The sequence below is a fragment of the Pseudophryne corroboree genome, chromosome 7, assembly GCF_028390025.1.
Source record: "Pseudophryne corroboree isolate aPseCor3 chromosome 7, aPseCor3.hap2, whole genome shotgun sequence".
Classification (NCBI taxonomy): Eukaryota; Metazoa; Chordata; class Amphibia; order Anura; family Myobatrachidae; genus Pseudophryne; species Pseudophryne corroboree.
In genome coordinates this window covers 445,795,759-445,819,063 of record NC_086450.1, presented here as the reverse complement: position 1 = coordinate 445,819,063, position 23,305 = coordinate 445,795,759, and the positions used below count along the sequence as shown (strand labels likewise).

The window sequence follows — 23,305 nt, the reverse complement described above, 5'->3', positions numbered from 1 at the left end:
AGTCAGTGTCCGTGTCAGTGTCTGTATCGACCTGAGGTAACGGGCGTTTTATAGCCCCTGACGGTGTTTGAGACGCCTGTACAGGTATTAACTGATTTGCCGGCTGTCTCATGTCGTCAACAGTCTTTTGTAAAGTGCCGACACTATCACGTAATTCTTTCCATGAGACCATCCAGTCAGGTGTCGACTCCCTAGGGGGTGACATCACTAACACAGACAATTGCTCCGCATCCACACCATTTTCCTCCTCATACATGTCGACACAGCGTACCGACACACAGCACACACACAGGGAATGCTCTGATAGAGGACAGGACCCCACTAGCCCTTTGGGGAGACAGAGGGAGAGTTTGCCAGCACACACCAGAGCGCTATATATATATATATATATACAGGGATAACCTTATATAAGTGTTTTTCCCTAATATAGCTGCTGTATATATTAATATGCCAATTTAGTGCCCCCCCTCTCTTGTTTTACCCTGTTTCTGTTGTGCAGGACTGCAGGGGAGAGTCAGGGAGCCTTCCTCCAACGGAGCTGTGAGGAAAAAATGGCGCTTGTGTGCTGAGGAGATAGGCTCCGCCCCTTTTTCGGCGGCCTTTCTCCCGCTTTTTTGTGGAAAACTGGCAGGGGTTAAATACATCCATATAGCCCAGGAGCTATATGTGATGTATTTTTAGCCATTTAAGGTATTTTCATTGCGTCCCAGGGCGCCCCCCCCAGCGCCCTGCACCCTCAGTGACCGGAGTGTGAAGTGTGCGGAGAGCAATGGCGCACAGCTGCGGTGCTGTGCGCTACCTTATTGAAGACAGGACGTCTTCTGCCGCCGATTTTCCGGACCTCTTCACTCTTCTGGCTCTGTAAGGGGGCCGGCGGCGCGGCTCCGGGACCCATCCATGGCTGGGCCTGTGATCGTCCCTCTGGAGCTAATGTCCAGTAGCCTAAGAAGCCCAATCCACTCTGCACGCAGGTGAGTTCGCTTCTTCTCCCCTTAGTCCCTCGATGCAGTGAGCCTGTTGCCAGCAGGTCTCACTGAAAATAAAAAACCTAAACTAAAACTTTCACTAAGAAGCTCAGGAGAGCCCCTAGTGTGCACCCTTCTCGTTCGGGCACAGAGATCTAACTGAGGCTTGGAGGAGGGTCATAGGGGGAGGAGCCAGTGCACACCAGCTAGTCCTAAAGCTTTTACTTTGTGCCCAGTCTCCCGCGGAGCCGCTATTCCCCATGGTCCTTTCGGAGTCCCCAGCATCCACTAGGACGTTAGAGAAACTACGGGTAGTTTTTTCTCTCCAAACATAATACCCTTTTTAGTGGTACCTGTACTTATATCAGAAATGTGTAACACCTCTTTCATTGCCTCAATCATGCAGTAAATGGCCTTAGTAGGCATTATGTTAGACTCATCGTCGTCGACACTGGTGTCAGTATCAGTGTCAACATCTGGGTCTGTTTGTGGTAGCGGGCGTTTTAGAGCCCCTGACGACCCATGCGACGCCTGGGCAGGCACGAGCTGAGAAGTCGGCTGTCCCACATTAGGCATGTCATCAATTTTCTTATATAAGGAGTCTATACGTGCACTCATTACTTTCCATAAGCCCATCCACTCAGGTGTCTGCCCCGCAGGGGGTGACATCCCTTCTAAAGGCATCTGCTCCACCTCCACATCATTATCCTCATCAAACATGTCGACACAGCTGTACCGACACACCGCACACACACAAGGAATGCTCCGAATGAGGACAGGACCCACAAAAGCCCTTTGGGGGGACAGAGTGAGAGTATGCCAGCACACACCAGAGCGCTATATAATGCAGGGACTAACTGAGTTATGTCCCCTATAGCTGCTTTTTATATTATATATATATATATATATTGCGCCTAAATTTAGTGCCCCCCCTCTCTGTTTTTACCCTGTTCTGAAGTGTAGACTGCAGGGGAGAGCCAGGGAGCTTCCTTCCAGCGGATCTGTGAAGGAGAAATGGCGCCAGTGTGTCTGAGGGAGATAGCTCCACCCCTTTTCCGCGGCCTATTCTCCCGCTTTTTCCTGGATTCTGGCAGGGGTATGTACCACATATATAGCCTCTGGGGCTATATATTGTGGTATTTTTGCCAGCCAAGGTGTTTTTATTGCTGCTCAGGGCGCCCCCCCCCCAGCGCCCTGCACCCTCAGTGACCGGAGTGTGAAGTGTGCATGAGGAGCAATGGCGCACAGCTGCAGTGCTGTGCGCTACCTTGGTGAAGACTGATGTCTTCTGCCGCCGTTTTTCCGGACCTCTTCTTGCTTCTGGCTCTGTAAGGGGGACGGCGGCGCGGCTCCGGGACCGAACACCAAGGACTGGGCCTGCGGTCGATCCCTCTGGAGCTAATGGTGTCCAGTAGCCTAAGAAGCCCAATCCGGCTGCAAGCAGGCGAGTTCGCTTCTTCTCCCCTTAGTCCCTCGCTGCAGTGAGCCTGTTGCCAGCAGGTCTCACTGAAAATAAAAAACCTAAATCTATACTTTCTTTCTAAGGGCTCAGGAGAGTCCCTAGTGTGCATCCAACCTCGGCCGGGCACGAAATCTAACTGAGGCTTGGAGGGGGGTCATAGTGGGAGGAGCCAGTGCACACCAGGTAGTCATAAATCTTTCTAGAGTGCCCGGCCTCCTTCGGAGCCCGCTATTCCCCATGGTCCTTACGGAGTTCCCAGCATCCACTAGGACGTTAGAGAAAAGAATTTACTCACCGGTAATTCTATTTCTCGTAGTCCGTAGTGGATGCTGGGTACTCCAAAAGGACCATGGGGAATAGCGGGCTCCGAAGGAGGCTGGGCACTCTAGAAAGATTTATGACTACCTGGTGTGCACTGGCTCCTCCCACCATGACCCTCCTCCAAGCCTCAGTTAGGACACTGTGCCCGGACGAGCGTACACAATAAGGAAGGATTTTGAATCCCGGGTAAGACTCATACCAGCCACACCAATCACACCGTATAACTCGTGATATTATACCCAGTTAACAGTATGAAACAATTGAGCCTCTCAACAGATGGCTCAACAATAACCCGATGTAGTTAACAATAACTATGTACAAGTATTGCAGATAAACCGCACTTGGGATGGGCGCCCAGCATCCACTACGGACTACGAGAAATAGAATTACCGGTGAGTAAATTCTTATTTTCTCTGACGTCCTAGTGGATGCTGGGAACTCCGAAAGAACCATGGGGATTATACCAAAGCTCCCAAACGGGCGGGAGAGTGCGGATGACTCTGCAACACCGAATGAGAGAACTCCAGGTCCTCCTTAGCCAGGGTATCAAATTTGTAGAATTTTGCAAACGTGTTTGCCCCTGACCAAGTAGCAGCTCGGCAAAGTTGTAAAGCCAAGACCCCTCGGGCAGCCGCCCAAAATGAGCCCACCTTCCTTGTGGAATGGGCATTGACAGATTTTAGCTGTGGCAGGCCTGCCACAGAATGTGCAAGCTGAATTGTACTACAAATCCAACGAGCAATAGTCTGCTTAGAAGCAGGAGCACCCAGCTTGTTGGGTGCATATAAAATAAACAGCGAGTCAGATTTTCTGACTCCCGCTGTCCTGGAAACATATATTTTCCGGGTCCTGACAACGTCTAGCAACTTGGAGTCCTCCAAGTCCTTAGTAGCCGCAGGCACCACAATAGGCTGGTTCAGGTGAAACGCTGACACCACCTTAGGGATAAACTGGGGACGAGTCCTCAATTCTGCCCTATCCATATGGAAAATCAGATAAGGGCTTTTACATGATAAAGCCGCCAATTCTGATACTCGCCTGGCCGAAGCCAAGGCCAATAACATGACCACTTTCCACGTGAGATATTTCAGATCCACGGTCTTTAGTGGCTCAAACCAATGTGATTTTAAGAAAACTCAACACCACGTTGAGATCCCAAGGTGCCACAGGAGGCACAAATGGGGGCTGAATATGCAGCACTCCTTTTACAAATGTCTGAACTTCAGGTACTGAAGCTAGTTCTTTTTGAAAGAAAATCGACAGAGCCGAGATCTGTACCTTAATGGAACCTAATTTTAGGCCCATATTCACTCCTGCTTGCAGGAAATGCAGAAATCGACCTAGTTGAAATTCCTCTGTTGGGGCCCTTTCGGCCTCACACCATGCAACATATTTCCGCCATATGCGGTGATAATGATTTGCTGTAACCTCTTTCCTGGCTTTAATAAGCGTAGGAATGACTTCTTCCGGGATGCCCTTTTCCTTTAGGATCCGGCGTTCAACCGCCATGCCGTCAAACGCAGCCGCGGTAAGTCTTGGAACAGACAGGGCCCTTGCTGTAGCAGGTCTTGTCTGAGCGGCAGAGGCCACGGGTCCTCTGAGATCATCTCTTGAAGTTCCGGGTACCACGCTCGTCTTGGCCAATCCGGAACCCCGAAAATTGTGTTTATTCCTCGCCTTCTTATTATTCTCAATACCTTTGGTATGAGAGGCAGAGGAGGGAACACATAAACTGACTGATACACCCACGGTGTCACTAGAGCGTCCACAGCTATCGCCTGAGGGTCTCTTGACCTGACGCAACACCTCTCTAGTTTTTTGTTTAGGCGGGACGCCATCATGTCCACCTGTGGACAATCCCACAGATTTACAATCATTTGTGATTTTCCGCCCATCAGAGAATTCTTGTGGCTTCTGCCATTGCCATCCTGCTTCTTGTGCCGCCCTGTCGATTCACATGGGCGACTGCCGTGACGTTGTCTGACTGGATCAGCACCGGCTGGTGTAGGAGCAGGGATTTTGCTTGACTTAGGGCATTGTACATGGCCCTTAGTTCCAGAATATTTATGTGAAGGGAAGTCTCCTGACTTGACTATAGTCCTTGGAAGTTTCTTCCCCTTGTGACTGCCCCCCAGCCTCGAAGGCTGGCATCCGTGGTCACCAGGACCCAGTCCTGTATGCCGAATCTGTGGCCCTCTAGAAGATGAGCACCGTGCAGCCACCACAGAAGAGACACCCTGGTTCTTGGAGACAGGGTTATTAAACGATGCATCTGAATATGCGATTCTGGCATGGAACCTGCCGAATGGAATTGCCTCGTAAGAAGCTACCATCTTTCCCAGGACCCGCGTGCAGTGATGCACCGATACCTGTTTTGGTTTCAGGAGGTCTCTGACTAGAGAAGACAACTCCCTGGCTTTCTCCTCCGGGAGAAACACTTTTTTTCTGGACTGTGTCCAGAATCATACCCAGGAACAGTATACGTGTAGTCGGAACCAGCTGTGACTTTGGGATATTCAGAATCCAGCCGTGCTGGCGCAGCACTTCCTGAGATAGTGCTACTCCCACCAACAACTGTTCCTTGGACCGTGCCTTTATTAGGAGATCGTCCAAGTACGGGATTTTTTTATTTTTATTAAAAACTCCCTTTTTTTGAAGGAGTATCATCATTTCGGCCATTACCTTGGTAAACACCCTCGGTGCCATGTACAGTCCAAACGGCCGTGTCTGGACTTGGTAATGGCAAACCTGTACCACAAATCTGAGGTACTCCTGGCGAGGATGGTAAATGGGGACAAGCAGGTTAGCATCCTTGATGTCCCGGGATACCATGTAATCCCCCTCGTCCAGGCTTGCAATAACCGCCCTGAGCGATTCCATCTTGAACTTGAATTTTTTTATGTATGTGTTCAAGGATTTTAAATATAAAATGGGTCACACCGAACCATGCGGTTTCGGTACCCCAAACCGTGTGGAATAGTAACCCCGTCCTTGTTGAAGTAGGGGCACCTTGAGTATTACCTGCTGGGAATACCGCTTATTAATCGCCTCTAGCACAGCCTCCCTGCCTGAGGGAGTTGTCGGCAAGGCATATTTGAGGAAACGGCGGGGGGGAGACATCTCGAATTCCAGCTTGTACCCCTGAAATACTACTTGAAAGAAACAGGGATCCACGTGTGAACGAGCCCACTAATTGCTGAAATTTTTGAGACGGCCCCCCACCGTACCTGGCTACACCTGTGGAGCCCCCGCGTCATGCTGTGGACTCACAGGAAGCGGGGGAAGAATTTTGATTCTGGGAACAGGCTGACTGGTGCAGCTTTTTCCCTCTTCCCTTGTCTCTGTACAGAAAGGAAGTGCCATTTGACCAGCTTGCTTTTCTGAAGCCGAAAGGACTGTACCTGATAATACAGTGCTTTCTTAGTCTGTGAGGAAACCTGAGGTAAAAATATTTCTTCCCAGCAGTTGCTGTGGATACGAGGTCTCAGAGACCATCCCCAAATAATTCCTCACCCTTATAAGGCTCTATGCGCCTTTTAAATCAGCATCACCTGTCCATTGATAGGTCTCTAATACCCTCCTGACAGAATGGACATTACATTCATTTTGGATGCCAGCCGGCAAAATATCCCTCTGTGCATCCCTCACATATAAGACGACGTCTTTAATATGTTCTCATATTAGCAAACTAGTATGCTTGACAGGGTCACCGACCACGCTGCAGCAGCACGATCTGCAGGTCTCAGTCTAGTACCTGAGTGTGTAAATACAGACTTCAGGATAGCCTCCTGCTTTTTATCAACAGGTACCTTCAAAGTGGCCGTTCCTAAAACAGCAGTGCCACCTTTTTCTGACAACCGTGTGAGCGCCTTATCCACCCTAGGGGATATCTCCCAGCGTAACTTATCCTCCTGGCGGGAAAGGGTACGCCATCAGTAACTTTTTAGAAATTACCAGTTTCTTAACGGGGGAACCCACGCTTTTCACACACTTCATTTATTCATCTGATGGGGGAACAAAACACTGCCTGTTTTTTCTCCCCAACCTAAAACCCATTTTTAGAGGTGCTTGGGTTAATGTCAGAAATGTATAACACATTTCTTATTGCCGGGATCAAGTCACGGATGTTCCTAGTGGATTGTGTATAGGTCTCAACCTTGTCGACACTGGAGTCAGATTCCTTGTCGACATCTGTGTCTGCCATCTGAGAGAGCGGGCGTTTTTGAGCCCCTGATGGCCTTTGAGACGCCTGGGCAGGCGCGGGCTGAGAAGCCGGCTGTCCCACAGCTGTTACGTCATCCACCCTTTTATGTAAGGAGTTGACACTGTCGGTTAATACCTTTCAGCTATCCATCCACTCTGGTGTCGGCCCCACAGGGGGCGACATCACATATATCGGCCTCTGCTCCGTCACCATATAAGCCTCCTCATTCAACATGTCGATACAGCCGTACCGACACACCGCAGACACACAGGGAATGCTCTAAACGAGGACAGGACCCACAAAAGCCCTTTGGGGGGACAGAGTGAGAGTATGCCAGCACACACCAGAGCGCTATATAATGCAGGGACTAACTGAGTTATGTCCCCTATAGCTGCTGTTTCTATATAATGTATACTGCGCCTAAATTTTAGTGCCACCCCCCTCTTTTTTAACCCTTTTCTGTAGTGTAGACTGCAGGGGAGAGCTAGGGAGCTTCCTTCCAGCAGAGCTGTGAGGGAAAAATGGCGCCAGTGTGCTGACGGAGATAGCTCCGCCCCTTTTCCGCGGCCTATTCTCCCGCTTTTTTATGGTATCTGGCAGGGGTATTTACCTCATATATAGCCCCTGGGGCTATATATTGAGGTATTTGTGCCAGCCAAGGTGTTTTTATTGCTGCCTCAGGGCGCCCCCCCCAGCGCCCTGCACCCTCAGTGACCGGAGTGTGAAGTGTGTGAGAGGAGCAATGGCGCACAGCTGCAGTGCTGTGCGCTACCTTGGTGAAGACTGATGTCTTCATGCCGCCGATTTTCCGGACCATCTTCTTGCTTCTGGCTCTGTAAGGGGGACGGCGGCGCGGCTCCGGGACCGAACATCAAGGCTGGGCCTGCGGTCGATCCCTCTGGAGCTAATGGTGTCCAGTAGCCTAAGAAGCCCAATCCGGCTGCAAGCAGGCGAGTTCGCTTCTTCTCCCCTTAGTCCCTCGCTGCAGTGAGCCTGTTGCCAGCAGGTCTCACTGAAAATAAAAAACCTAAGTCTATCTTTCTTTCTAAGAGCTCAGGAGAGCCCCTAGTGTGCATCCAACCTCGGCCGGGCACAAAATCTAACTGAGGCTTGGAGGAGGGTCATGGTGGGAGGAGCCAGTGCACACCAGGTAGTCATAAATCTTTCTAGAGTGCCCAGTCTCCTTCGGAGCCCGCTATTCCCCATGGTCCTTTCGGAGTTCCCAGCATCCACTAGGACGTCAGAGAAAATACTTTCCCGAACGCCGGAGGATAGGAGATCTGACCTGGAAGTCAGTCACATGACCGCTGGGACCTGGAAGATGTCGCTGGAACGGCTACAGTTGTCGGGAGAAGGTACGTCATTGCTGGGCCACTAGGGATGATACTGTAGGTCGACATTCTAACATGCTGACATTTCATCACTGTCTACATGACATGGGGCCTAATTCAAACCTGATCGTAGCAGCAAATTTTTTAGCAGATGGGCAAAACCATGTGCACTGCAGGTGTGGCAGATGTAACATGTGCAGAGAGTTAGATTTGGGTGGGTTATTTTGTTTCTGTGCAGGGTAAATACTGGCTGCTTTATTTTTACACTACAAATTATATTTCAGTTTGAACACCCCCCCACCCAAATCTAACTCTCTCTGCACATGTTACATCTGCCCCACCTGCAGTGCAGCATGGTTTTGCCCATCTGCTAACAAATTTGCTGCTACGATCAGGTCTGAATTAGGCCCATTATGACAATGTTGACCTCATGACAGCTGCCATCTCGTGCCCAACCACAGACAAGATATTCGGTAGTGTTAACTGCAAATATGGCAAGAATAGAGATTTTGTTCTAACAAGAGTAGTTATCTTTACACACTTTGTTCCCCAGATCTAATGGTGCCCATACACTTATGAGATAATCGGTGCTATCCTTCGATTTCGACCACATCTGTGAAAGGAATAGAAGGATTGTATGCACATTTTAGGTACCTTGAGACGCGATGCGCGAGCACGCCGGTCGAATATCGCGTCTCAAGATATTATGTGCTGCACTTAATATTTGTTGCATCGCAGTGCGATCGCATGTGGTTTTACACTCACATGAGATATATCACACTGCGATGGGCACCCGCCGGGCCGCTCTCACTCGGCGGTGACGTGCCCATCACGTGATTACCATGCGATGTATCGCATGGTAATCACTTTGGCAGTTCAGGTGCGATGCCCCACGATGCACCTGAACTGCCGGTGCGATGCCCCACGATGTCGCGTCGTGGGGCATCGCACAAGTGTATGGCCAGCATAAGATGTGAGTTGCCCAGAGGCTCCCAATTCTCTGCCCCCACCAAAAAAAAAAAAGATAAGACTCAAAACTACTGTATAACAAGACGGGACTGAATGTCAGGGGGTAAACTGATAATGACAAGCTTTTCAACATGCTGAGGTCCGTTGTGTTCCATAAACACGTTGGGTTGAAAATGTCACTACAAAGGTTGCCCCATAACATATAACATTGGAGAGCGTAGTCTTCACAAAATATTTTGTATACTTTATTAGTTCTTACAAAGAAAGTGTGTGAGGTCCTACACATCTGCAGAGGGATATTTACGCTACACACATACAGTGAGGTCCAACAGGCAGTTTCCTAGATACAATGACAATTAAGGCAGAGATTCCGGCATTACACCCGCATTGCTAGCCAGGTCACAATTTAGGGCAGGTTACGGCTAGAATAAATTCCATCATCCACTTTGCTAGTTACGGCTTCCTCTGTTTTAGCCTTTCCATGTAGACCTGCAGAGACTTCTGGATGGAATCCTTTGCGATGAAGCCAACAAAATTGCTGATATCCGCATCCCTCTGTTTGAGGAGTCGGTCTATGGTGGGTTTGCGCATCATGGACTTAGTGAGCTGACGGGCATGATCTGCAAGGAAGGGAAAAAAGGCAAAACTGAAATACTGCCCGCTACACAGCCATCTAAGGTGGTTCTCATGTTGGCTTTCTACAATGCAGCAGCCAGGAGTGTGGTTCCCGGTTTCTCCTGTAAGGGCACAACTGCCAGCAGGAAGGCACCGCACCCCCCCATGCAGGAAGGCACCGCAACCCCCCCCCCCCTCCATGCAGGAAGGCACCGCACCACAACCCCCATGCAGGAAGGCACCGCACCCCCCCCCCCCCCCATATGCAGGAAGGCACCGCCCCCCCCCCCCCATATGCAGGAAGGCACCGCCCCCCCCCCCATGCAGGTAGGCATGCACCCCCCCCCCCCCCCCCCCCGTGCAGGAACGCACCGCCGCCCCCCCCCCCCCCCCCCATGCAGGAAGGCACCGCAACCCCCCCCATGCAGGAAGGCACCGCAAACCCCCCCCATGCAGGAAGGCACCGCACCCTCCCCCCCCCCATGCAGGAAGGTACTGCCCCCCCCCCCCCCCATGCAGGTACTGCAAGCCCCCCCCCCCCCCCATGCAGGAAGGCACCGAACCACCCCACCCCCCCAATGCAGGAAGGCACCGCTCTCCCTATGCAGGAGGGCACAACAAGACATACTAAAACATAAAAAATGTCTTACTACTTGAAACCAAGCTATGGACGCTGGCTGAAGAATAAGGGAAGATGGAGCAAACACATATTTGGAGTTCTTGTATTCATATATTTTCGGTTGACACCATGATTCTTACACAGAGGGGTCACCGGGTGTGGCGACACCTGGTGCGCAACCTTCATATGCCAGCACGCCGGAGTCAAAAAAGGGGGCAAGGCTGCAAAGAAAGGGGGCGTGGCCTTGCGGGTCATCACTTCGGGGGCGTGCCCAGCATCTCCGGGCTGGGCTGCCCTCGGAGACTGTCTGCAGCGCTGTCGGCTCCTCTGCTATGACAGGAGCTGGGTGCTATAGCAGAATTTCACACTGCAGCACCTGGCTCCTGTCACTGCGGAGGAGCCCACAGATTGGTGTCACCCCCTTCTAAGGGTCACACCCCCCCGCACCCGCCTTGTGACGCCACTGCCCTTACGAAGTTTAATGTTCTAGGATTCATTAATGGAGAGTGCAATACTTACCTGAACACCGGCGCATCAGAACGCTCCGCCGGAACTGGCGTCACATGGAACCCAGAAAAAGGTGCTGGAGAAACGGCCGCCACCCGGACCAGGGTCAACACTATACCATGTTATATTGTGTTGACATGTCATCCGTGTAGACATGGTGAATGTCGACTAAGCAAGTTGATATTCTGACCATGTCGAGATGAGAACCCTGGACTTAACGACTAAACATACTACAAACCCACTAAAGTTCCACTAATTAGAACAAGACAGTGCTTGTGGCTATATGGCACACCGCATGACACGCCAAAGCCACCATGCTGCCACGTAGCCTTTACCTGGGACGGAAAGCCACTGGGTCATGACCGCAGCTGCTGTGCTCTGCACCTTGTCCTCCGGGACGAGCTGGTCCACAAGGCCGACTTTAAGCGCAGCTGGAGCTGAATACATCTGGCCCAACTGGAGGGACTGCTCAGTCACACGATGACCCACGACGTTTGCCATGGTGTCCCTGAACCTAAGGGGGAGACAGGTAAGGTCGTTCAAATAACACAAATCCCTGACAATTGTTCTAAACATACAATAACTCCGATAGGTGTTCACTTTAGGAGTAAAAGAAAGAACGACAATGACAAGAGCTTTATCCGGGCAGCGGGGGCACAGAGAAGGAAGGGGGGGGGGGGGTACATGTTACACAAGCCCAGGTGAGCCGGCAAGGTGCAGAAACATCCTCCAACCCACCAGTCGCACACACTTGTACTACTGGAGAGTACGCAGAGTGGGTCTCTGGCTACGCCCCCATCAGGGACAGGCCCTGCCTGGCAGTACTGTGTGTATAGCTGGTCTGTAACAGAGATGCCGCAGATAAAACAGGTGATTGTCAGCAAGCATTACCTGACTTCACAGCGGCTATATTTCTAACAATTAAACGAATAGCTCATAGCACTTGTTTTCTAAAGCTATTCACAATACATTGTAGACTGGGAATACCAGAACGGTTGACTGTCTGAAAGAGCACACCCGTAATTATATGAACAATGGGTAAGGCTGAATTCCAAGCACGTCTGCGCGGCTTACACTGTTCAGCTCCCTAAATCAGAAGACACAAGCAAGCAGAACTCTATAACGTGTTCATACATTACCATATGGGGGCCACTATGCCCAGCTGAGTCTCGTTCAGGCCAATGGCAAATTTTGGATCTTCAGCCATGATGCGGTAGTCACAACACACAGCCATGAGGCACCCTCCAGCAGGGCTGGACCCCTGTGGAGTAAAAGACACCGTTTATTTCCATCACACGGCACTTACAGTTAGGTTTACAAAGTAGCTAAACCGGACATCCATACTGAAAGCCGATCTTCTTGCTCCACTAGGAGACAGAGATAACCATGGGTATAGCCTGGAGAGGAAGGGTCTGGGCACCAAATAGTTAAGTTTTGTTTCCCAGCAGCCCAGGCTCTATCTCCTCTATGCCCTGCCCCCAGCCATTGACAGTCAGTTTTAAATTTGGTGCCAGCAGCAGCGGACACCGTTTTGAGGGGGCTGCTCTAGGTGGTCCCTTACTGTTGTATTCCTTTCTTTTTTTTTTTTTTAAAGTACACTTAGAGGTCTATTTACTAAGTCCTGGATGGAGATAAAGTACCAGCCAACCAGCTCCTAACTGTCGTTTTTCAAAACACAGCCTGTGACATGGCAGTTAGAAGCCGATTGGCTGCTACTTTATCTCCATCCACTTTATCTCTCTCCAAAGCTTAGTACATAGATCCCTTATTCTTAAGACAACCATTTGTAAAATACAAGTGGTATGCATACCTCCCAACTGTCCCGATTTTCGCGGGACAGTCCCATTTTTTTGGGTCTGTCCCGCTGTCCCTCCCGTGGGCCGTAGTGTCCCGCGGTGGGGGGGAGGGGGCAGTTGGGAGGCTCCTGATCTTTCGCTGCTCTGCTCAATTCAGAGCAGAGGTGAATAGACAGCGTCTATTCCAGTGAGGCAGAGGAGATGGGGGTATGGCGAGCAGCTCACGGAGCGCTGGCCGTGCCCCCACTGTGATGGAAATTGGAGGCATGGCTCGTGATCGCTTCATCCACTCCCCCTTTTCAATAGACCACGCCCCCTTTTCGGCGCCATGCGGCTTCGCCGCGCCCAGGAGTCCCAGCTTCCCAAATCCAAATGTTGTGAGGTATGGGTATGAGAAGTGTCATTTACCCTGCCTGAAATCCAGCTGAAGGCTGCACATTTTTGTTGGGTGTTGCAAGGCCGGCAAATGGTTGTAAACTAAAATTAACTCTTCGGTGCCGAGGCTCCTCCGACTCACCCCATACACATGGTTTCCAGTGTCCCCCCTGGATCCTGGATGACAGAGAAACAAGCTTTTACATTGCCTGTGCACCAACTGTCCCTAATTTACGAAATGCAGTCATTAAGTAGACAATAACGACATTTATAACGTCAACACATCCATGCTGACAGTTATGATGTAGACACTGTTGAAATGTCAATAAACAACATGACAACATTCTCAGAATGTCGCCATTAGGGTTAGGGGTACGACCTTTATACTCACTGGAACACCATTCCCTCAGATTACTTCACCGGAACAGACAGTCACGTGACTGTCGGGACACGAAAATGCCCCTGGAGTCACCAGGAGCAGGTAAGTCACCACTTGGGCCACCAGGGAGTATATGTTGACATTTAATCAGTATTGACATTCTGCGTGTCAACGTTATGGCCATGTTGACATCATTCCACACCCGGAACTTACACTGTATTTGTACAGCTACATCAAATTGCCAGGAGCAATGCAAAAAATCCCTCAAAAAGGCATGAAACAAAACATTCACACATAGTTGGGCCGAGACTCACATGAGCTAATCCGCGCTGCAGAATATGCAGACGGAACGTGACACAAATCTGGTCAGGTATCTACTGAGATATTTAATCACTGCAGCAAGGAAGAGACCATGACAAAATGGCGTGCAATCAATGAAACCCTTGCCAGTGGTATTAATCCATAGGGAATGCAAAGAAAGTATTCCGCTCAGGTGACAAAGCCCCTTGACTGATACAGGAGATTATAATTTGGAACGTCTAGACATTTAATGCATGGATATAATAAACCGCAAGTAAAAATAAAAAAAAACACACCCAGGCAAGAGGCACTTACATTAATAGCCGCAATTACCGCCATATTGGACCCGTATAGCTTCAGCCACATGTCCTGTACAGCCCTCCAGAAAGCAGAGTAATGCTCGGCACTCTTCCCACACATCTCTGTGATATCCAGCCCAGCAGAGAAGATTTTGGGAAATGCCTAGGCAAATAATATTTAAAAGAAAAATAAAATAACAAAAATCTATCAACAGCCAATTAATAAAAAATAAAATAATATGTTCAACAGAGACAGCTCAGTTAGCAAGTCTACTGATATATGTGCAATGTGTTTTTCGGATTTCTGCTAATGTGTACTTAAGAATACTGGATAAATATAGCAAGCAAAGAAAAAAGAAAACTCTGCTAGGGGCACTCTGCAGTATATGTACGGTAGTAGTGTACAGACGGAGCCTCGCTCACCTAGCCTTCTCAGGTGCACCAAGGCTTATTAGCATAAGCCTTTCATCTATTGTTCTCAGCTGCAATACAATACAGAGAGAGCAATACAGCAGGGAATTAAAGGCCCGTACACACTGGTCGATATATCGGCCGTTCTCTTGAACGGCTGATATATCGCGGGACCGTCGGCCAGTGTGTACGGCCGATACGTCTGTGAACTCCGTCGTTCACAGACGTATCGCGTCGGCCGCGCAGCACAGCCGACGGCCAATATATCTACCGATATATTGGCGCGTTACTGTGTGTGTACGGGGCGGTCGGCCGACCGCCCGTACATATGCTGCGGCGACGGCGGTGATTGACAGCTGAACTGGGCGGGCGTGTGTACACGACCACCCAGTTCATGACATCAGCCCCCGACGGATCGGGCAGTGTGTATGCTCAACGCACTGCCCGATCCGTCCATAGATGTATCTGCAGATCAATTGATCTGCAGATATATCTATTAGTGTGTACCCACCTTAAGTCAATAGAGCGGGGGATTAAAGCCCTCATTCCGAGTTGATCGCTCGCTAGCTACTTTTAGCAGCCGTGGAAACGCATAGTCGCCGCCCACGGGGGAGTGTATTTTTGCTTTGCAAATGTGCGAACGCCTGCGCAGCCGAGCGGGTACAAACATTTTGTGCAGAACAAGACCAGCCCTGTAGTTACTTATTCTGTGCGATGATTGCAGCGACGAAGATCCCGGAATTGACGTCAGATACCCGCCCTGCAAACGCCTGGACACTCCTGCGTTTTTCCAAACACTCCCTGAAAACGGTCAGTTGACACACAAACTCCCACTTCCTGTCAATCTGTTTGCGATCGGCTGTGCGAATGGAATAGTCGCTATAAGCAGTGCAAAACAACGAAGCACATTGTACCCATACGCCACGTGTGCGCATTGCGCCCCATACGCATGCGTAGTTTTGCCATTTTTTTAAATGATCGCTACGCAACGAACATAGTCAGCTAGCAATCAACCTTGGAGTGACCCCCTAAATCCGATTGCACTGGCTCAATGAATCCAATTAAAGGGATAGATGGGAATCTTTTATTTCAAATTCAAATAGAGAAAGAGATAGAGTTTTAACCATTGAAGAACGCGTCTCTAGCGCAATAAACAATGTTAGAAATGGTTTGGTTAATACCAGAAATTGATACGCATCGAATTATTCAAAAGAACCTGAAGATTTCTAGTATTAACCAAGACATTTCTAACTTAGGGAGGCAACCTATTAGGGGCGATGCAATTTTGGCCAATTATAACGTCCGGATATCGCGATTAATGACCGATGGTCATTATCACGGTAACCAGTTAGAGGCTGTTTTAATCAGCCGAAATTGGACCCACGATTGCACGAACACACATGGGATTGGGGATAAGTCCCCGATCCCACCCATGTGTTATCGTGGCTCCGACGGACCCTTACTGCCCGAGGCACCCAAAACATATTCCCTGATAAGTGCCGGCACTGTGAGAAAACGATGCCGCATTGGGGCTAATATCATCACCACGGCGATCCTATTAGCAGGAGGAAAGTACCACTGCTAAGAGGATACCGCCCATAGTTTACCGCGCTAGAGACACGTTTTCCGTTCTTAAAACTCTGACTCATATTTATACTATATGACATTAAAGTTAAGTTTTAAGATAATTACACTATTACATACAGCAAAGAGTCTTCTTTTTTCCCTTTGCGTTCTATATTCGATATCTGACTCAAGGGAGCACCACAAACTCTAAAATATGTAATTTAGGATAACATTCATGCTAGTTAATTATTCAATGATCTGATTAGTTCTAAACCTCCTTGTCCCTAACTCTTAAATTGAGTGATACCCCTTTTCCACTAGCTTTAAAAACAGGGTTAAATGTGCGGGGGCGTGCATTTACCCGTGTTTTTTCTTAGTGGAAACGGTCCCCACTACAAATTCCCAGATCAAGTGATCCGGGAATACTACCCGGGTAGCTTGCCGGGTTGAACACGTGTTCAACCCGGCAAGCTGTGTAGTGTGAACGGAAGCCGTGTCGATGCGACGCGGCTCCCGTTCACAGTGTATGGAAGGGCGGAGCTGGGAGATCATGTGATCTCCCAGCGCCGCCCCTGCCGCGTCAGCAGCAGCGTCACCAACCCGGCTATATGCCGGGTTGGTGAGCGCTGTGGGAAAGGGGGCTGTAGCACGGGTCGCAGCCGTGTCAGGCTCCCGGCTGCGACCCATGCTACAGATGAAAAGGGGTATTAGTGATACTGGGGACAGGTGGGATGGGGTGCTATCTTGTGAGGACTCCGCTCCCCTTTTATCTCAGTATCTATTATTGGATAAGGAAAAAAAAACAAAAGAATTCTTTAACACTGCACACAACGGGCCTAATTCAGCTTAAGTTATAGTTTTGCGAAAAATCACAAAACTACAACAACTCCTTCCACTAACATGCGGGGGCCCGCCCAGCACAGGGCAAAGCCGCCCCACATGCCGGGTCTCTCCTCCCGCTAAAATGCAAGCGATTTGCTAAACAGCACAGTGCTCGCATCTTTAGGGTAGCCCCCTGCCTTTGCAGCCTAGCTGCGAAGGCAGTCGCTGGGCCACCATATTTTGGGTCGCAGCTGCTGCGTGACGTCACACGCAAACGGTCCGGACACGCCTCTGTTGTCCGGACCACGACCCCCCCAATGCCGCAATGTCAGCTAAACTGCTCATCAACAGCGATTTCGCAATTTCAGCGATCGATGCTGAATCGGGCCCAACCTACATAAAAAATGTGTTCCCTAAAATAAAATGGCTGTATGAGGTATAAAGCTGGAGGCAAAAGTGCTATGGGGGTCATTCCGAGTTGATCGCTCGCTAGCAACTTTTTGCAGCGCTGCGATCAGGTTAAATGTCGGCAAAACTGCACATGCACCGCAATGTAGGGATGGACATCGATGGTCGATGTTTCCGAACCATCGATGTTTTCGTTTCGATGGTAGTGTTTTTAGCATTTAATGGTGCCCTCCCGATGTTTTTCACCATCGAATGATAGTCATTCGATGGTCTTCCGATGGTGGCTTGTTTTTTTTCTAATTCCAAATAGCTATGCCTCCCCTTGCTGCTGTGTCTATCAGGGAAACTTCCTAAGTATGTTGGAGGCTGTTTGTTTCAGACATGATCCTGCTCAGACAGTCCCCTCACCCCCTCCTCTCTCTAGGTTGCTGCTAGGCAACAGGGCCCACTGCAAGCTATGATTGGCTCTCACTGACTCAGAGATCCAAACAGATCCCAGACCTTACCCTGCAGCAGCAGAAGCCACAGACACTCGGAGCTCAGGAGGATTCAGAGGAGACAGAGTGACCTCACTGATCTTTATATCACCCCAGCTATACACCACCACTGATCAGGGGGAATAATTTAGGAGGGCTATGGACAAAGTCCTTGCTTGAGTATGTTTTGGACTGTTTGAAAAACCAAGAGAAAACACAAAAACCATGGAAAGAACATACAAACTCCACACCATAATCATCGGAATTGGTCCCATGTGAGACAGCAACGCAAACCGCGCACTGAGCAAGTTGCCATCCACATTATTGTAAGAAATTCCCAGCCGGTACGCCGTACCGCCGGGTCGTCCACAATACTGCATTCCGCTGGCTTCGTTCTGTGTGAGGGGAGGAGAGCGCAGCGCAGTGCCTCTCCTGCCCCTCAATTCTCTTGGATGCCCAGTCTCACTCTCCATCGGCGGCGGCGCGGTCAATCTGAATAAGGCACCGGTTTACTAGCCAATCACAGCTCATGGACCGGCAGCCGTGGCTCCTGATTGGCTGGCGGTCCGCAAACTCTGGCTAACGAACCGGCGCATCATTTCAGATTGACCCTGCCGCCGTTGGAGAGTGAGACCGGGCATCAAAGAGAATTGAGAGGCAAGAGAGACGCTATGCTACGCTCTCCTCCCCTCACATAGAAGAAACAGAGCCAGCGGTAAGGGGTGGGGGGCAATGAGCGCACAGTGGGACAATGTATATCTGCCACAGGGGGGGCATTGTATATCTGACACAATGGGGGCATTGTATATCTGGCACAGTGGGGGCATTGTATATCTGGCACAGTGGGGGCATTGTATATCTGGCACAGTGGGGGCAATGTATATCTGGCACAGTGGGGGCAATGTATATCTGGCACAGTGGGGGCAATGTATATCTGGCACAGTGGGGGCATTGCATATCTGGCACTGTGAGGGCATTGCATATCTGGCACTGTGGGGGCAATGCATATCTGGCACAGTGGGGGTAATGTATATCTGGCACAGTGGGGGTAATGTATATCTGGCACAGTGGGGGCATTGTATATCTGGCACAGTGGGGGCATTGCATATCTGGCACTGTGGGGGCATTGCATATCTGGCACTGTGGGGGCATTGCATATCTGGCACTGTGGGGGCAATGCATATCTGGCACAGTGGGGGTAATGTATATCTGGCACAGTGGGGGTAATGTATATCTGGCACAGTGGGGGCATTGTATATCTGGCACTGTGGGGGCATTGCATATCTGGCACTGTGGGGGCATTGCATATCTGGCACTGTGGGGGCATTGTATAGCTGGCACAGTGGGGGCAATGTATCTCTGGCACTGTGAGGGCATTGTATATCTGGCACAGTGGGGGCATTGTATATTTGGCACTGAGGGGGCAATGTTACTTCATCATTGGGCATTGTATGTGTATATTATATATGTATATTATACACACAATGTCCAGTGATAAAGTAATATGTTGCTCAGAGTCTGGTCCTGCCCCCGATCCCAATTCCCACATTGCAAACGAAAATGCAGGCTTTTGCGCATGAACTAGTCATATAAATAGTTTTCACCATCGAATACTTTTGATGTGATGGTTAGTAACCATTGCATCGAAAGTTTCAATGGTGGAACATTGCCATCATATGATGGTTTGCTTTCGATGTCCATCCCTACCGCAATGCGCAGGCGAGTCATACGGGTACAAAGCGGATCGTTGCTGGGCGATGGATTTAACGAATAATCCATTTGCACAGCTGATCGCAAGGCGATTGACAGGAAGAAGGCGTTTGTGGGTGTCAACTGACCGTTTTCTGGGAGTGATTGGAAAAACGCAGGCGTGTCCAAGCGTTTGCAGGGCGGGTGTCCGACGTCAATTCCGGGACCCGACAGGCTGAAGTGATCGCAGCGGCTGAGTAAGTCCAGACCTACTCAGATACTGCAAAAAAAAAATTGTGCCGTCAGCTGCAAAAGCGATCGCACACTTGCAAAGCGAAAATACGCTCCCCCATAAGCGGCGACTATCTGATCGCAGCACAGCAAAAAGTTGCTAGCAAGCGATCAACTTGGAATGACCCCCTATGTGACGTAACTTATGGTAGCAGAGCAAAAAATGCGGCACAGACATCTATCTATACAGTACATAGCAGTTGTTCCCAAAATCGCTCCTCAACAGTGCATGTTTTCCAGCTCTCCTCACAGAAACACAAGTGAAATAATTCGCTCCACCTGTGTCAGTGAGTAATGAGTGCACCTGATAGGTAACCTGGAAAACATGAGCTGTCGGGGGGTCTTTGAGGACAGCGTTTGGGAACCACTGATATATAGTATAGGTAGGCCCAAATCAAGCAGACTATACTTTGGTCACTATAGTGCAGTGCAGGTATAACATACAGAAGTCAGGATAAGGCCCCGGCAGCCGCGGTCTAGTTCCAGCTTCTCCAGGCTGATAGAGAACTCAGTCAGGAACTCCAGGCTCAGGCTGTTGACTGGAGGATTATTCATCTTCATGACAGCAACGCCTGTGACAGACAAAGCTGCATCATGTCTTCCTTATCAGTAACTTGAGGCCTTAGCTGTGGCCTTTGATCAAAAAGCATAGCCCCCTAGCAGAAACCTGAGCCAAATATACCAGGGCCAGCTGCTCTGTGGCCTCTATGCAGTGATCAGAGTGGAGCTGAACACCTAGCTTTAGGAAGGTGGTCACAGGGTCCATAGCCTCATGTTCTTGCATCTTATCAGTAAATGTGCTGTATTTCAGGTGTGCAAAAATGCATGTGGCTTTAGGAATGGAAATGTGCATCAACGCAAAATCTCTAAAGTATCGGAGGATCAAAACTGACAGGATTGTTTTCAAGGATAACAGCTCCGTCGCATGGTGCACAGCAACACAGTTTACGTCATTGTGTAGTGGGACCACGATGACGCGTTTCACACTGAATTGCATCATCAAAGCCACGTCCACTTCCGAAGCAAAATTAATTGGGACCCAGGAGGGTAAGCATCCCGAAACCCTAGTCTCATGGATGTTGCACTGAAGTGGGCAAGTCTAAAGAGCTATAGAGACACACAGGGTTTTCTTTCCATAGCTTACCGCTTGCTTCATCCAATTCCACAAGGATCTTATTGTTACTGAAAGGCCGCCGACTCTGATGGTGATGCCATAACGCCAGCCCGCCATTACGTGCATACAATGAGCCTGGCAAATACAATAACAGTAAAAGCCATTAAAAAAAAAAAAAAAACCCAAAAAAAACTCACATTCCATCACAAACCCTCCAAATACAAATATTATTAACATCTATATAACAACTGAGTATGGCATGTCCTGAGACTAAGCTGTTAATGGGGGTCGCGTCCCTGCTCCAAATGAACAGCTGCCACAGTGGGGGAAAGAGGAAAGGGAGTCGCGGCCGGGGTAACTGCAGGGGCAGGATGAAAGGAGACCAGTCGACTAGACATTCTAGTAGGGATGGCCATCGACATTTCAAAATTGATGGTTTATGACCAATGTTAAATACTTTCACCATATACGGGGGATAACCAGATGGTTTCCCTCCATCGTTGGTAAGACGCTATTGAATATTCTAATTTTTTTCTCTCCAGGGTGTTGGGTACACGGAGCATAGCTCTGCCCCCTGACACCCGTAAAGCCACGCTCCTGGACCCTGATTGGCCCGCTACATGTCCAATATTAAAGTAGGGCTGACCATCGATGGTTTCCCACCATCGAGGGTATCCATCAATGGTACCATCGATGGTTAACCCACCGATGGCCATCCCTACATTCCAGGTCCAATCTACTAGTTTATTTATAGAACGTCACCATATACCATTGTGCTTTACAATTGAGAACATAATAGTAATAAAACGAGACTGGGTAAAGATAGACACAGAGGTAAGAGGGCCCTGCTCGCTGGCTTAACTACTATCAAGGTAGACTGCTACAGTATTAGGAATAGTAACTTGTGGCCAGTGAAGCAAGCCACGTTGGCCAGAGCGTGGCGAGCGTACTTTTTACTGTCCTGAAGCAGTTTAGTTATGCTAACCCAGGGGGTCGCCATGTTCTGAACTTGAGCCAAGTCACTTTGGTGTGGTGATAGAAAATGCTATTTACCGAGAACGGTTCCAGTACACTTCACAATTTTTGAACGTTTGGATGATTTCCGACGGATCGTAACAACAATTTGTTGACATCGGCCAGTGTTTGTGAACTACCATGCACTCCCATGAGTCATCGCATCTTCTGATTGGTCGTGCACCCAGGTCAATCTGGTACCGTTAACATAAATGCACGTAAAGCTACGTCATATACGCACTATATACACATATTCCCAATATATCATTAACGACCAAACTACCGAATGACGCACGTATATCGTTCAGTCGTCTGTAAGATTGCAGTGTGTACGCCCTGTATCGTCTGCCCGGAAGTTCAACGGGAAATTGGGACGACTGTGGCGGCGTTTGCACATTGTTTTATTTGTACCCAGCTATACAGTATCTCCAGGTGAATAACTTTATGTTAGAACGTGGAAGTTCTACAGAGCAGTAAGTAATGGTAATTACAGTCACTCTGATACAGCATTATTTAGTACTGTACATTATAATAGGTTAGACACCAGCAGGGAACACTATACTGTCTATGTATGACACCACTAGGGTCCCCAGAGGGCACCATGTCCGCCTCCCTCAATGTGTGTGACAGTGGCAGGGCACTGAGGGCAGCCGCAGCACCCTGCCAGAGCCCGACACAGCGCGGCAGGGTTGCGCGGGAAAGCGCGCTGGCGGCGCCAGTCAGTGGCGCGGGGAAGCAGCCTCACGGCGCGCGGGCTGCTGGCGGCCGCCGGGGGCGGGAACAACTCACGCACCTGAGAGTAGCCGGGCGGGAGTGGAAGCCCTCAGCAGCACAGCCAGCGCCGCCGCCATCTTGTGTAGTGTGACCTTCGGCTTCTACCCGGGCCAGCAGCAGAAGCAGATGGGTGTTATGTACCGAGACAGAGTCAGCTGCTCTGTATGACTGCATGCTGGGCTGCAGGGTGACACCTGCTGGTGGCTGCGTGACATGTCAGGTCTGCTGTAGGCCATTGATTCAGAAAGCTCGTTCACTAGGTAAACAGTGGAGAAAAGGATAGTCACTAGGATAAATGGAGGCCTATAGTAACAGTGTACAACTGTACATGTATTATAATACCCTGATGCCAGGGATAGTACATATACACAAAGTGCTACTTTAAAATATCCGCCCAGCTGGGTGTCCTGACTGACACACTAAGTGGCCGATTGGTAAGTGTATAGGTGGGCTCGGACAGGTGTGTACCCAGCTTTAGGGGCTCGGACAGGTGTGCACCCAGCTTTAGGGGCTCGGACAGGTGTGCACCCAGCTTTAGGGGCTCGGACAGGTGTGTACCCAGCTTTAGGGGCTCGGACAGGTGTGCACCCAGCTTTAG

General features: G+C 49.7%; 1 protein-coding gene across 1 annotated transcript; it reads right to left on the bottom strand.

The window, feature by feature from the left end:
• Positions 1–9,475: 9,475 nt before the first annotated feature.
• On the bottom strand, positions 9,476–22,845 carry ECI1 (enoyl-CoA delta isomerase 1). The gene is made up of 7 exons (XM_063934979.1): positions 22,727–22,845; positions 20,950–21,054; positions 20,250–20,377; positions 14,159–14,305; positions 12,133–12,254; positions 11,329–11,507; positions 9,476–9,872 (listed from the first exon to the last, which is right to left on the bottom strand). The coding sequence occupies exons 1-7, from the start codon at positions 22,782–22,784 to the stop codon at positions 9,706–9,708; spliced, it is 906 nt and encodes a 301-aa protein (XP_063791049.1). The 5' UTR covers positions 22,785–22,845; the 3' UTR covers positions 9,476–9,705.
• Positions 22,846–23,305: the final 460 nt, after the last annotated feature.